This window comes from Idiotropiscis lumnitzeri, chromosome 5, assembly GCF_059441095.1.
Source record: "Idiotropiscis lumnitzeri isolate Australia: NSW breed Sydney's pygmy pipehorse chromosome 5, RoL_Ilum_1.0, whole genome shotgun sequence".
NCBI classification, from domain to species: Eukaryota; Metazoa; Chordata; class Actinopteri; order Syngnathiformes; family Syngnathidae; genus Idiotropiscis; species Idiotropiscis lumnitzeri.
The window spans coordinates 2,849,373-2,865,001 of NC_142395.1; the positions used below are offsets into that span (position 1 = coordinate 2,849,373).

The 15,629-nt window shown below is 43.0% G+C and overlaps 1 protein-coding gene across 2 annotated transcripts in view; it reads left to right on the plus strand.

Moving 5' to 3' along the window:
• The window catches only part of plekho2 (pleckstrin homology domain containing O2), a 65,461-nt gene that overhangs the window by 15,950 nt on the left and 33,882 nt on the right, over positions 1–15,629 (plus strand). For both annotated transcript variants that reach the window (XM_088296665.1, XM_088296664.1), the window contains exon 2: positions 14,139–14,288. In XM_088296665.1, the coding sequence (XP_088152791.1) occupies positions 14,139–14,288 (150 nt within the window). The remainder of the gene's footprint in view (positions 1–14,138; positions 14,289–15,629) is intronic.

Sequence of the window (15,629 nt, forward strand, 5' to 3'; positions counted from 1 at the left end):
ACGGGAATGAAAAACGCTTGCAAAAGGCAAGTAACAAAAGAGAACAAAAATCGCTTGCCGCAGAAGGGCAAGGAAAGCCAGTTAACGAGCGAGCTCAACCGAGAAGATCAATAAACGAAAAGAGAAAAACACATACAATGAACGCGAACAAAGTACTCGGGATGCAATAGCGAGTTGTCTAGTAATTCACAACTTGGAACCATGAGCAAGAGGAATCTTCAGACGCTGAGTTGTCAGCGTGGAGTGCTTAAATAGTGCAGTAATCAATGACTTGACAAGTGACAGGTGCGTGGCTGGTGGGCGCGCCTCTCCAGCCATGACGACATGAACAGGAACAAGGCGCTGGAAGGAAACGCCCCCACTCCAGCTGGGCAAAAACAAAAAAAAACATGCCAGCACAAAATGGACCATGACAATACCGATAAGAGCAATTGAAAGCGATTTTGTTCTTGCTGCGATGGCTCACCATGTGGTGTGGAATGTACCACTCTTCTCCCGCTTGGTTAACTTCTTCATGGCTTAACAGACGGAGCCTGCATCCACCAGCTTCTGGATCTCGATGCCGTAGACCTCGGCACGCTCTGGATCTTTGGCCAGTAGTCGTTCTGTGCTCCGCAGACTCTGGATGACGGCTTCTTTCGGTGTGTGGAGAATAGGCATGTCTCGTTTATGCAGAAGTGGGGTGGCATTGCGAAGGATCCCGTGCACCTCTAAGCGGATGGTCTTCTCTTTGAGCAGGGCCACGGCTGCTTGATCCTGCTTTGACCTCGTCACAATCTTCTCGCTTCTGTAGGGAAGAGTGTTGAGTTGCCAGAGTCTTTTGACGTGTCTAAACAGTTATGTATCGACTGCAAATACTGATGTCAACAAACACCCTTGGGGACGTAAGGGGTCCTGGATGACCTTCGCCGGACCATGGAGAACCCAGCCTAATCTGGTACGGAGAGCAGCTAGTCAACCTGGAGTGCCCAGTCTGATTGGCTCGACAGTGGTAATCAGGTGTGGGTGGTCGGACCCAATAAGAAACAGTGGCTTGACATTGTGAAAGGGCTTGATGGGTAACCCAACCAAATGAGGGTACCTCCGCTGGAGTCGATCCATCGGGAGGACTGGTCTGCCAGACCAAGGCGTGCTGCAGTGAAGGCTTTAGAGACTTTGAAGCTCGTCTTGGGGTCAGCAGCGGGAGAGATGCGGAAAGACACCGTCGAGCCACGGAGAGTCTGAACATCCTGTCGAATGGTTCGCAGTGGGAGGTCCTCCCTCGTGCCTTGTATGCCCAGCTCTCGGGCAGCTGCTGACAGCAGCATTGTCCTTTCTGACCCGTCGTCCAGGATGGCATAGGTAGTTATGGTGCGGTTGCCATGATGAAGAAGCACTTGGACGACCTTCAGTAAGACCTTGTGTCCCTCTGGGGAGCGGTCAATGTACAGGACTTCAGTAGTGGGTCTCACTTGCTGACTGTTTTTGTAGTTCGAAAGTCTATGTTGTCTGTTGTTAACTTCATGACGGGCCTGTCGATGCTTTCCTTGACCTTGGCTGCAGGGCTTCTTCAGATCACACGGGGCTGCTTGGTGATGCCTTGCACTGCGCCAGAACCTCTTGTTGGTCTTTATCCAATTTGTGAGTACTTCTCTGCTCAGCTTGTTTACTTGTGCACTTACTAAGAAAGTGGTCCTCGTTTTCGCAGAAAGGGCAGTAGGGCTTGGGTCTCCCTTTCTTCCTCGGTGAGTCCTTCACCGGTGCGCTGTTGTTCTCTGTGCTCTTGGCGCTGTGGGGAACGGCAACAGTCCGCTGTCCTTGACGGCTATCGGACTTGGATGCTTGCTTCTCTTTTGCCCGTTTGGATGCTGTTGGCCCATCGAAGTCCAGACACCACAATTCATATTTGAGCCACTGGGCGAGATCAAGCAAAGTGGGAACGTTGCCTGCTTGTCGGAAGGTGCACCGACGGAAGTCTGCTCACTGCTCTAGAGGTAGTTTGCTGAGCAGTCTCACCACATGAGATGTGCAGCGGAGATCGTCAGGAGGTGATGCGAAGGTGGGAAGCCATGACTCCACTTGTAGCGCTGTGACGCGATGGAAGAGGAAGCCAAATGAGGGGGGCAGGGCTGTGCGAAGGTGGAAAGGCTGACTTCTGACCTTCACTGGCGACACTTCGCAGTGGCGAGATGAAATCGGCTATTCTATTTGCTCAGTCATCGTGGAGTCGGCGGGTTGTCACAGTCTGCTGTGTCAGGCCATGGCGGGGGTTCAGGCCAGTCCTCTTCATCTACCGAGTGGACGGGATGGGGGTCATGACTGCTGACGGAGTGTGACGTAGATTGCTGAAGACTGAGTACTGTGTTGGTGAGCCTCCTCATTTCAGCCTGAACTTCGTCGAGTGCCGCTACATCGGAATGAACGACTTGCTGTGGTTGTTGTAACATGACCTTCTCTTTCTGGATGTCCTGTGTGACGTCTCCCAAGGCGCGTTTGTGCGGCACAGGATAGGGAGAGTGTGGTCCTCGGACCTCCTCCCTGGGATCTCCCTGTGGATACTGCAGGTGGGCTAGCTGGGATTCCGGACTGCAGATCCTCCGCACTGGGTGGTACAGGTCCGCCTCGTGGAGGTCAGCATCCCGCCTGTGGTGATTCGTAAAGGGAGTGGGGGTGAAGTAAGGGGGTGTCATCTTGGCTGCTCCCTCTTCGTGAGATAGCCACTCCTCTTCGTACCCATGTCTGTCTCGCTGCCAGTGCCCGATATATTGAACATGGTAGTTGCCGAAATAGGTGGGGGGGGGGGGGGGGCGTGTCTGACGCTACAGTCGTGCTCCACAATCTTCGAACATGTTGATCAAGGGTAAGGAGAGCATCCGGCTCGAAGGACCACAATGTTGGAGAGCCTAGGGTGGACTGTATAGGTGACTCGGCTCAAAGGTGATATGCTCTTTTCATCCCCGGGTGTCGGTTAGAACACAAGGATGAGTAGAAGATGTGGGTTGGCAGTTTTAATGGTTTCTCATCAACCAACATGAAACAGCAAAGCCAACAGGCAGACAAACATGGGCACATTGGTAGAAATGAGGTGACGATGGAGATGCAGAGTGTGTCGGTGTGTACGTAGGAACGCATGTAAGTCTTCGTGGGTGCGTGTGAGCTTGTGAGCTAGTGTACAACTGAACGTGTGTACAAGTGTACATGTGGTTCTGTAACAAGGAGAAAACAACACATAAGTGCATGGCTCAACTGAACAGAATAGTAGCTGTAAGTGTACTTTGCATGCGCTAACTACACAAAGCCAAATGAGACATGCATCGACTTTGCGTCAATAAACAATGGCCGATTACGGGCATGGACGGCGACCAATGGCGGCGGCAATGAGGAACGCGCACTGCCCAGTAAACGGCAGACCTGACGTGCATAGATGTACAAAACTATACAAAGGAGTGCACCGTAGTGGAGCACAACTTCCTTTATGTAACCAACACACAGAGAGGAACATTTAGATATTCACACGCCGAGTTAAGGAACACACATTCAGTTACGCGGCGAACTTCAAAGGGAGCGCGGCGATGGAGCACGGCAAGAAGCATGGCGGTGACGCACAACGACAACACCGGACTAGACAGGAATACATATGACGATGCACAGCGGCGCGATGAATAAACACTGTAAACGATATAAATACACAAGTGTACTCACTTGAGGTTAGGAATGCACACTAACACCGGGGCATGGAACACATCTCATGCTTATTACATGGATGTTTCCAATCTAAGGGGTGCGGTTGTAATCGCATACTGTAATTGTCTGATTATGTGTGTATGTAGGTGGAGGTTTACATGTGTACATGTGTTCAGTCATCCAAAGGTTATCAAATATGCTACTTTTAGACGTGGTATTGCTTTTTGAGACTTCGTTCCTCTTTCGTCCCCAGCGCTCAGCAGGTTTCTGGTTTCATCCTGCTGTCATATGAGTTTGAAGCAGAAGTGAATCTTGCAAGTTAATCACATCTGATTATTTTAATAGCACATGATGAATTTAATATAGAAATGATGAAATCAACCAAATGTATGATTACCAAGAAAGAGCACTTCAGCCTGGGAGAGGAGACGTCACTTTCGGCGCGACAGGACGTCACTTTCGGCGCGACATCTTTTCCTCCGCTTTTATCCACCGGGCGAGTAAACGCAACTATGGTTTCGTGCACCACCACATGCAACACTTGCACCATTCTCATGGAAAGACTCTCCCTGCTAGAGGGACGTGTCCGCCAGCTAGAGCAGAGTAATGTGGTAAGCGTAAACGTGGCGGACACAACTGTTAGCACGGGTTGTAGCCAACCTGCTAGTCTGGTTAGCATTGGCCGTAAACGGCTTGCTAATCGCGGTGAGCCTGTTAAGACACATAGCAGCTCCATTCCACCTCGGTCTCATGGCTCCCGCACCTTAGTGATAGGTGACTCCATTACCCGCAACATTAAGCTTGAAAATCCAGCCACAGTAATGTGTATTCCTGGGGCCAGAGCACCCGACATAGAAGCTAATCTTATGGAGCTAGCGCGCAAGACACCTATACACCAGCGCAGTGCAAACAACGCTAGCTATTCAGATATAGTGATACACGTTGGCTCCAATGACACTAGGATGAAGCAATCAGAGATCACAAAGAAAAACATAGCAAGGACTTGTGATCTCGCCAGAAAGATGAGTCGGCATTGAGTAATTGTCTCTGGCCCCTTGCCTGCGAGAGGCAATGATGAGAGGTTTAGTAGATTATTCTCGCTAAATAAGTGGCTGGCTAGTTTTTGTAGTGAGCAGGGACTGCAGTTTATAGATAACTGGCCTTCTTTCTGGGGCCGACCCGACCTGCTGAGGATGGACGGCCTTCACCCTAACTGGGAAGGGCCCATCACTCTTTCTAGAAACATAGATTATTGTTTGAGCCTTCCATGACTATTCATATTAGAGCAGGTCGGGCTGCAGGCGAATAGTGAGCCTGTAAGGAAGGGTATGGAGTCTGTAAGGCTAGAGCTAACTAGCGCTATGCTAGACTTAGACAACACACATAGCTTTTCTTCTAGATTTGAGCGCTACACACCATACGCTGTTACATCTCATACTGATATAATTTCTACTGAGGTGGCAATACATGATGGGTTTAAGCATTCCTCCTCGGTCGGTTTTATTGACGACGAGCCGTTCTCTCAAAATAATAGCACTCGAAAGCTGGTAAATAACTATCGGATTCCGACCGTCAGAATTTCTCGCCGCGTTTATAGTCGCTCGAGCTACAATCCGGGTCCTAGGCAAGGCAATCTCCTTAATATTATGACCAGGAGTCCTGTTGCGCGGAATAACTTAGATAGACCTATTTTACTGAAACTCGGTTTTTTAAATATTAGATCGCTTTCATCGAAAGCCTTGTTAGTTAATGACCTTATTAGAGACCATAATCTTAACATGATTGGTCTTTGCGAGACCTGGTTAAAACCGAATCAGTTTTTACCGCTAAATGAGGCTTCACCTCCAAACTTCGTGAGCTCGCATGTTGCGCGCCCTCAAAAGAAAGGCGGGGGTGTAGCCCTCATTTCCGAATCTAACCTAAAACTTAGTCGTCGTTTTAGCAATTCCTTTAAAACATTTGAAGTTCTCATTATGCGATCCTCAGCCGAGCTGCCGTTTTATCTTGCCGTTCTTTATCGTCCACCTGGCTCTTACTCCGGCTTTTTAGATGAATTTTCTGAATTCGTAGCTGATTTAGTAACTCATGCGGATAATATACTTATCATGGGCGACTTCAACATTCATATGAATCTCCCGTCGGAACCACTTACCGTGGCGTTTCGGACAATCATTGATATGTTTGGTTTCACGCAAATAATAAATGAAGCAACGCATATAAATGGCAACACGCTAGATTTGGTATTAACCCGAGGCTTAGCATCTTCAAAAATAATTGTATTACCATATACCAGTGCTATATCTGACCATTACTTTATCAAATTTGAAGTCTTGGCTCACTGTCATCGTTCTGACCATAATCAAAATTATAGCAGCCGTAACATTAGCTCCTCAACCATCGTTGCGTTCTCTGAGCTACTCCCTTTAGCAACTGCTTCGTTTCCTAATTATATTGGTACGATTGATGATCTCACAAACAACTTTAATGTCGCTTTGTTAAATGCGCTTGACTCCGTCGCGCCTTTAAAAACTGAAACTCGTCCAAAGAGGCTTACTCCGTGGTTTACAGAGGAAACGCGCGTACTGAAACGATCTTGTAGGAAGCTTGAGCGCAAATGGCGTGCGACCAAACTTGAGGTCTTCCGTCAGGCATGGTGCGAAAGTTTACTAATATACAAAGAAGCGCTTAAACTAGCCAAAACTAATTATTATTCTAGATTAATTGTCTTACATAAAAACAACCCTAAATAGTTATTTGATACCGTAGCAATGCTAACGCAACAGCGACCAACCTCGGATAGCTCTTCCTATTCAGCTCACGATTTTATGCAATTTTTTACTCAGAAGATAGAATGTATTCGTGATGAGATTAAAGACACTGTTCTTAAAATTCCGTCGAATTCCGCGATAAATGGTGTCAATAGGGACATTAGGGCTGATAACTGTCCGATAACCTTGTCAATTTAAAAAAATATCTCTTGAGAGCCTAACAAAATTGGTTAGTGCGGCAAAACCGACAACTTGTGTGCTCGATCCGCTTCCTGGCGAACTAATTAAAGAACTGTTTACGACCCTAGGACCGTCTGTTTTAAATATAATTAATCTATCACTTACCACGGGTGTAGTACCAGCAGCTTTTAGGACCGCCGTTATCCGACCGTTACTTAAGCAACCAAACCTTGACCCAGAGAGTCTCAACAGCTATAGGCCGGTTTCAAATCTTCTGTTTATTGCAAAAATTCTTGAAAAAGTCGTAGCGCAACAACTTAATGAATATATGACTGCTAATAATCAATTTGAACCTTTCCAATCGGGTTTTTGAGCCGACCACTCTACTGAGACGGCCCTTGCTAAAGTTACTAATGATCTTCTCATAGCTTTGGACGGCGACACTTCATCAATATTACTCTTACTCGATCTTAGTGCCGCTTTTGATACCGTTGATCATAACATATTATTAAAACGCCTTGAAACGTGTGTTGGCATTTCAGGTTCAGCGCATTCTTGGTTTAATTCGTATCTGTCGGAGAGGACGCACCGTGTAATTCATGGCAATACGACTTCGGATCTTTGTAAGATCACGTGGAGTTCCGCAGGGATCGGTACTTGGACCTCTATTGTTTAGCATCTATATGCTACCGCTTGGTGATATTGTACGGAAATATAACATTAGTTTTCACTGTTATGCTGATGATACGCAATTATACATGCCGTTGGATATAACGAATCCGCGCGACTGCTATAAATTAGAGGCGTGCCTTGCCGAAATTAAACAATTTCAATTTTTTGCGTCTTAACTCAGATAAAACCGAGATGCTCATCATTGGACCAGCGCGTCATCGGTACCTTTTCAAAGACACCACTCTGAATATCGATAAATGTAATATTACCCAAAAGGATTCAACAAAAAATCTCGGTGTTATATTTGACGCAACTATGTCATTTCAAATGCACATTAAAAATATTACTCGAACTGCGTTTTTTCATCTGCGTAACATTGCTAAAATTCGCCCAATTCTATCAACGTGTGACGCGGAAATCTTAATCCATGCGTTTGTTACGTCTCGCCTCGACTATTGTAACGCTTTGCTCTCGGGTCTCCCCATGTCTAGTATTAAAAGTCTGCAGTTAGTTCAAAATGCAGCAGCTAGACTCTTAACTAAGACGAGAAAGTTTGATTATATTACCCCGATATTAGCCAATTTGCATTGGCTTCCGGTCCACTTGAGATGTGATTTTAAAGTCTGCTACTTACTTTTAAAATATTGCACGGCTTAGCACCTTCCTATCTCGTTGACCTCGTGGTACCATATGTTCCGTCACGAAACCTTCGCTCACAAAATGCTGGTCTTTTAGTGATCCCGCGAGCCAAAAAGAAGTCCGCAGGTTCTAGAGCGTTCTCTATTCGGGCACCAATGCTTTGGAATGCACTACCCTCAGATATTCGAGGCGCCACTTCAGTAGAAATGTTCAAAACACTATTAAAGATGCATTTATACTCTTGTGCATTTAGCTGAAATGTTTGTTGGCCTGTTTACTGCCGCTTTTTTTTTTCTCTTTTGTTTTCTTTTCTGCCCCCTTTTCCCCCGGCTGGGGGATTAGGTGACGGTGACCCACTAGGAAGTTTAAGGCATTGACCAACTGGGCATGCACCTGTTCCAGTGATGTCGTCTTCCTGCAGCGCAACATTTGATCAATTTATTAATATACTTTAGCATCTAATTGAATTATTTGTTGGCCTGTTTACTGCCGGTTCTTCTCTTTTCTGCCCCCTCCTTCCCCTGCTTGGGAATTAGGTGATGGGGACATGCTTTGAAGATTACGGCACTGACGAACCGGGAAGGGACCTGCTCTGCCGAAGTCGTCTTCATGCAGCGCCTTTTCTGATTTCCTTATATTTCAGCACTTCGTTGTACTACTTGTTGGCCTGTTTGCTATTTCTGTTCTTTCTTTTCTGTTCCCAATTCCCCGAATTAGGTGATGGCGATTCACTTGGAAGTGGCTGTACTGAATTTTCACCAACTGACCGGTACAAGATCGAAGGCTCATCTCCGGATATGCTGCCATGGATATTACGGCCCTGGATGAGGACCCACTCCACTGAAGTCATCTTCCTGCAGCACTTCATTCAATTGACTCTTACATTATCTTATCTATTATTGCATAGCATCATTGTATGTGTCAAATGTTGCCCAGTTGGCATCCATTGCATCCTGGAAGGGGGATTCCCCCATCTGTGGTCCCTTCTCAAGGTTTCTCACTTTTCCCCTAATGAGGTTTTGTGAGTTTTTCCTTGCCCTCCTGGGGGTTAAGATCGGGGATGTCGATTGTGGCTATGTAAAGCCCTTTGAGACTGTCTGTGATTAAGGGCTATACAAATAAAATTGACTTGACTTGACTTGACCAACATATAATTATTCCAACATGTGCGTTATAATATATTGTTAAAGAAATTTAAGTTTGTATGTTCATCTGTTAGTTTTGTTGTTTAGTTTGTCATCTCAGCAAGTTTCAAACTATAACTAATCTTACAGGCCCCCTTTGTTGCACATGCATTCGTATCTTTCTGGCCTCAAATTGAACTGTCCTATGGGTGCCAGGTACGGCTCCTCGCGAATGTGACTCCCCAACGCCAGAGCCCTTTTCTGTGAACACCTCCCTTGAGGTGTTGATGACCTCTTAGACCCTTAGCAGATAAAGAGAGACTCACTCGCTTCTAAGGCCGTAACTTATGACTTGGGGAGGTTCAGCACAAGGCTTGGTACCTCTAAAGCAACAATATCGTCATGGCCAGAGAGATAACTTGTATGTGTCAGGCCTTGTGAAAATACACCATACACCAAAAGATGTCTTGTAATCTGAAACCATTAGAATAGGCTGGAAGAGTGTGATGGAGTCAAATGTCAAGTTTCCCATTCTGTATTGCATATTCAAATTGCTTATGCTGACGCAAATAAAAACCATGTGTGCAGTCGAACACGCTGGCTTCGCCTCGGAGTTCGAGGGCTGCCCCGCGCGTAAATGACAGACAAACTTGGCTGGTTGATTCATTTGTTCAGGCTTGTTTTGATAGAAACATCCCTAACATATATGTTTTGAGTATGTTGGGAGATCACTACCTTTGATTCATATTTGTATCAATCACATTTATTTTTTAATATGAATAATGGAACTGCTATTTTGTCCTGTAAATAATCCCATATTGTAAACCATAAATGAAATTAGCAACATACTCAATTAATTTACACAAAACAAATACTGATGGATGACGTATATAAATCAGAAGCAGAAATCCCTTCATTGTCATTGTACAGTGTTCAACGAGATTAGAGAGATCCCCTCTCCAGTGCTATACAACAATAATTTAAATATATAAATTAGATAAATAAAAGAATAAATAATGAGATGGAAAATAATACAAAATTGGATCAATAAAAACACATTAAGTCGCTGTTCTGCAAGGTAAGGGCGGTTGTGTGTGTGTGTGTGTGAGAGTTCAGAATGGAGATGGTATAATTGATAATTCTAACAAAACACATAGATCGAAAGGGCATGCGTAATAATAACAAAAATACTGTGTGTATCAATAAAGTCAAAACTGACCATATCTATTAGGGGTGTAAATCTCTCCATTAAAGACGATTTGATATTCATCTCGCTACATGGGGTGCCATTCGATTCAAGGACGGTTAGGTTTTAAATGGGAACGATTCGATTTGGTTTGATTCTTTATGCTTACGATTCGAGTCGGTTTCAATGTAGAGATGGCACGATTATTTGCTCAATCTACAACTTTCCATTATTGAATCAATTGATGATTAACAGTCCAAATACCTTAATATAAAATTAGCCAAATTCTTGGAATTAGTACATTTACTTTTACTTCGGAAAGAATGATCAAGTACAATTGGCTGTTGTTCAGAGTGTACCTCACGCTCGCCACCGTTGTGACGAAAAGCGTTTAAAAAAAAATTGGTGACATTTTTTTTTTTTTTACATTTCATAGAACAAACCAGTAACTGAATCATTCTTTGGAAGAACGTCCTGTTTCAGAAGAAAAATATGGAAATTAAAACATGTTTTAACTAGTGCTGTCAAGTTTTAACTAATTAATAAAAAAAATAATTCCAAGATTAATTGCGATTAATCAAATTTTTCAACTACTATTTTTTGCGAAGCTTGTACCAGATATTTACTTGAATAATATCTTGGAATTGATGCAAAATCACCAAATATGATGTATATTTAATTCAAAGACAGTTCTAATAGCATTCTTTGATTCTTGAATATGATCTAAAGGGAGACAGGCATTTTTCTTCAAATCATTTCTCAAAATGGCCCACTAACGACACACTCCAGCAGTGTTGGTTTGTAACGCAGCGTTTTGTTCTGAGACGTGCTAAAGATGTACAGCTGATATTGCACAATATTTGCAAAGTATGCAAATTATTTTTTAAGTAAACCAGAGAGGGAACGTTGCCTGCTTGTCGGAAGGCGCACCGACAGAAGTCTGCTCGCTGCTCTCGAGGTAGTTTGCTGAGCAGTCTCACCTGATATTGCACAGTATTTGCAAAGTATGCAAATTATTTTTTAAGTAAACCAAACTTTGTTCACTGAGTTAAAATATTTAACTGCATTAAAAAAATTTGGATTAATCACCTGAGTTAACGCTTTAATTTTGACAGCCCGAGTTTTCACACAATAATCATTTTTTTTTGTTGCCGCTCTAATTCAGTGGCAATACGAACATTTCATATTGCACAGCTCATTTATAAAGTATGATGCAATGAGTTTCTTGTTGAAAGTAGACACTTTAAAACGTGCAATAACTTTTCAGCATTGTAAATATGACATTTCCCTTTAAAAAAAGTAATTACAGACCAGAAAAAGTATATTTGAATTATTTTGTCACGTTTATTAACATTTAACAGATCTCCAAAGTCCAAAATATTCACAGTAATTCTATGGAATTCAACAATTGATCTGACGACTCAGATCAAGGCACAAAAAGTTGTTCTTTGACTTCATCCTTAACTTAACCATGTAAGGTCACGGCTTGAACTGAACAACATACGAGCAAACAAAATCTGAGCTGGGCACTGCACCCTTTTCCTTTGTTGCCAGTCAGTCCCCCGCCTTCGGGCCGCAATCTCTGTTTGGTTCCGGCCTCGACCCACCGGCCTTATGCATAAAAATTGTCACCCCGTTCTGCCCCTCCACGCTTTTGATGTGTTCTGAGGCAATTTTTGACGTTTGCCCATTTTGCGAGTAGGGTTCATCACACGCACGAGGGCTAATTCGTGGCATGCTTGAATGACCAGGCCGGAACGTTCCGCCCCCAGGACAGACTGCCCAGCTCTGCAAACAATGAAACAACCAAAACAAGGAAGGAAGAGATATGTCTTTCTCATGCAATTCATATGCCAAAAAGAAATATAATTAACACCAAACATGTATCTCTCATGCCATTCATATCCCAAGTACTGCAAAGCATGCATTTGTTTATTTATTGAACAACTAATCAGATAAAACACATTATTATGAATTAAAATGATTTCAACGGCGGGAAAACATAAATAATCATCATTAACCAGCTTCACCATTCTTCTCCTTTATTGTTTCCTCAGCTATCACAACTTAGTTCTTGTGTGGACTCACGTTGCACAGCAACTACTTTAGCTGGCGGTTGTGTCAACACCTGCCCATCTCAACCTCTGATTGAATTCCAATCAAATTTGCTTGCATCCCAGCCAATCGTGATCACTTAAACGACTGCCACATGCCCACGCAAGAAACAGAACAGAAGAAAAAAATATTGTCTTGATGTAGCGATCTCACGGGAGTGCTGAAAACAGCTCCAGTGATCTATTAAAGATGTACTCACCCACCTACCAGATTCTTGCTCCACCCTTCACTAATATTTGAAAATATCGCTCAAATGGGGCATTGCCTGCAGGACCATTGGGCTTGTGATGAGGAAGAGGGTTGGGTGTGGTCTGGCTATGACATGACAGTAGCACTAATACTAACAAAACTAACCTGAAAATATAAAGACGTTTGTGAACGCCACTATTCCAACTTGCTACGGAAGCGTGAACGTGACTGAGCCACTTGTATACCCCACCCCGGAGGCAGACCCAGTGGGCATCTGATGTCAATTCAACATCTATATGACATCAAAATCATCCAATTGATGTCACTGGGGCGTGACTATGTCAAAATTCCAGAAATTACGTCAGGATTCTCTGCTAGTCAAATCAGCAGACGGAATGCCAGATTCACACGCAGTGCAGTGTTTAACCTGAAGATGGAAAAAAATGCACTAAAATTTCATAATAATGACCAATACATTTAGACAGTATTAGTCGACGCCCATTTAAAGAGTTCATCAGCAAAAAAGCTGCACTCTGCAGGATTTTAAGTTTCTAATCGCTACTGCCACCTGCGGCAGAAAAATTACATTACACCCACCTTTCTTTGCGTGGATTATGCTCCTTCTCATACGAGCACTACTTAAAGACTCAGCACAAAGGCTGGAATTGTAACAAATGACAATTGAGGAACAGAAAAATGACTCACTGCTCAGTGTGATACCGCCATGACTACTCTTGGTATAATGGGATTTATGTTTCGCTAGCATGCTATTAGAATGCTATAGCTACAATATGCTATCCTTACCTAGGAAAACAGGGCGACATTTAGCCTGAATAGAACCTCGCACAATGGAAGGTCTTTTATTCATAACATTATACTTTTCAATTTCATCCATTGTTGGTTGTTCCTTTCATGCTAAATTTCACCGTCTGCTTCACTTTTACCGCAGTTTGCACTGGAAATTGGGCAAGCTTGAGGTAACTGCTTATTGAAAACCATACATTTCTTTGGAAATGACAATATTATCACTTCTTAACTTTGGAGAACAATGAAAGCCATTCATGCGTCGCTTTTCAAGAACAAATCCGATCTCAGTGCTCTCCACCGCTCAAATTTCTGGTCACAACTCTTTGAGACGATGCCGAGAGCGCACATGACGTTACATACTCAGAAAGAGCGCGGGAAATTCAAACCTGATTACAGTCTGAAAACGTTTTTACAAAGGCTTGCAAGAATACCCATTGTGAACAACTAAAGTGTTAATTTGCTATTTATAAGAGGTGTAAGTAATATATGGCCAAATTAAAAGGCTATTGTAAAAATGTTTTGGGGCTAAATCCTGCGGAGTGCAGCTTTAAAAGGGAAAAAAAAACTGAAAACAGTAACACTATGTATAGCAAAATGAGAAAAGTGAAAATTGGATTGTATAGGTATGTGTATTTTATTTCTTTAAACATTTGCAACTTAACAGCACTGTGTGCATTTGTATTGACAAGAAAAATACAAACAGTTGTGGCAGCATTTACTGATCTGTCTGCATTTGAAATGAAACATTTGTACATGTAACATTGAGTATTTTGTTTTATTTTTTTATCATTGAAGGCCACACATGAGAAACAAGCTCAGTGTCACAACCTCAAATTCCTTGGTAAGGCCGGATGGGTTAAAAAGGCTCCTTGCAGACTCCTGGCAAGCTATAAAGAGAGCTATATCCATGTGGACAAGACTGCTATTGTGGAGTATGAAAATGAGGTACAGTATGTCATATATATATATATATATATATATGAGTTCTACCATATGAGGACTGTGCTACCTGTATTCGATCCAAGTGAAATTTAATGGATGGCAACATATTTCAGTTCTGAAGGGCATCTTTGTAAGTTATGTCTGTGCAGGAATGGAACAATTGAAGATTTTCTATGCCCCACTTGAACACAGCACAGCATGCACACCACAGAGTAATGATGTCACCCACTCAACACAGGCTTTCACACACACTAAAAATTTATGTCTGGGTTTTATGCACGCAAGATCCAACTGAATGTACAGCCACCAGTCGGGATGGGAAATCAATAAAATTTTATGTATACTACTATTCAATTATACTGCTTATGGATACGGCACCTTAACGGTATTTTTATTTGTGCTCGGTAATTGTTTGTTTATAAAAATGCCAGAAATTAAAATATTGTCACCAATGCTCGGGTAACTATAAGTTACCCCTGAAATTTTCGTAAAATTATTAGTTACTGAGTCTTGTAACGCGTTACAAATTCTGAACTAAAACACACATTTAATCACATAACTTAAACAGGTATACAATTAATTACCTCACGTTTAATGCATGTTATTTACTAAAGCAATTACCACAATCAGAATTGCTTGACTCACTGAGAACGCAACGTAGCAAAGTTGAATATAGATTACCCATTACGAAGGATGTAAAGATTCATCTAAAATAGATATATCAATTTAAACTGCATTGTGGGTAATGGAGTTTCATAGCTAACCAACGTTAACATTCGCAACAGAGTCTGAAAGTGACAATACAAACAATACAACTTTATTTATATCGCACAGTTCCTCCCACCTTGAATAGACCTTCTGCATCCATGAATGGATCTGGGTGGTACATTTTGTTATGACGTCCTAGATAGTTGGTGTCGGTTAAGTTTTTTCAGTCTTTTCATATCCTGAGTGATGACACGTCTGCGCTCTCATGATCACTCACTGATTTTGATTTGACTTTCTTAGCCCTTCTCATCAGAAATGCCACAGCTTTGATTGCCTTGGACTATGATGAGAATGTGGACAAACATTCTGTAATATTAAATGTTTCAGTAGCCTTTATTTGCAATGTCTGTAATTTTCTGACTTCTGGATCTCCAATAGACAATTCCAGCTCTACACCATGCACTGTGGGCAGGTCCCTCTCCCCAGAAAGGAGGGGCCACTGAACCAGTTAAATGAGATGAGTTTTGTGATAGATGTGCCCCTTAATGTGCACATCAACTGGGTTCTCTTCAGATGGTACACTTACTTAGGCCGAATCCTTTGGACTCTTTTAGCTACAAAAACATGGAAATGACG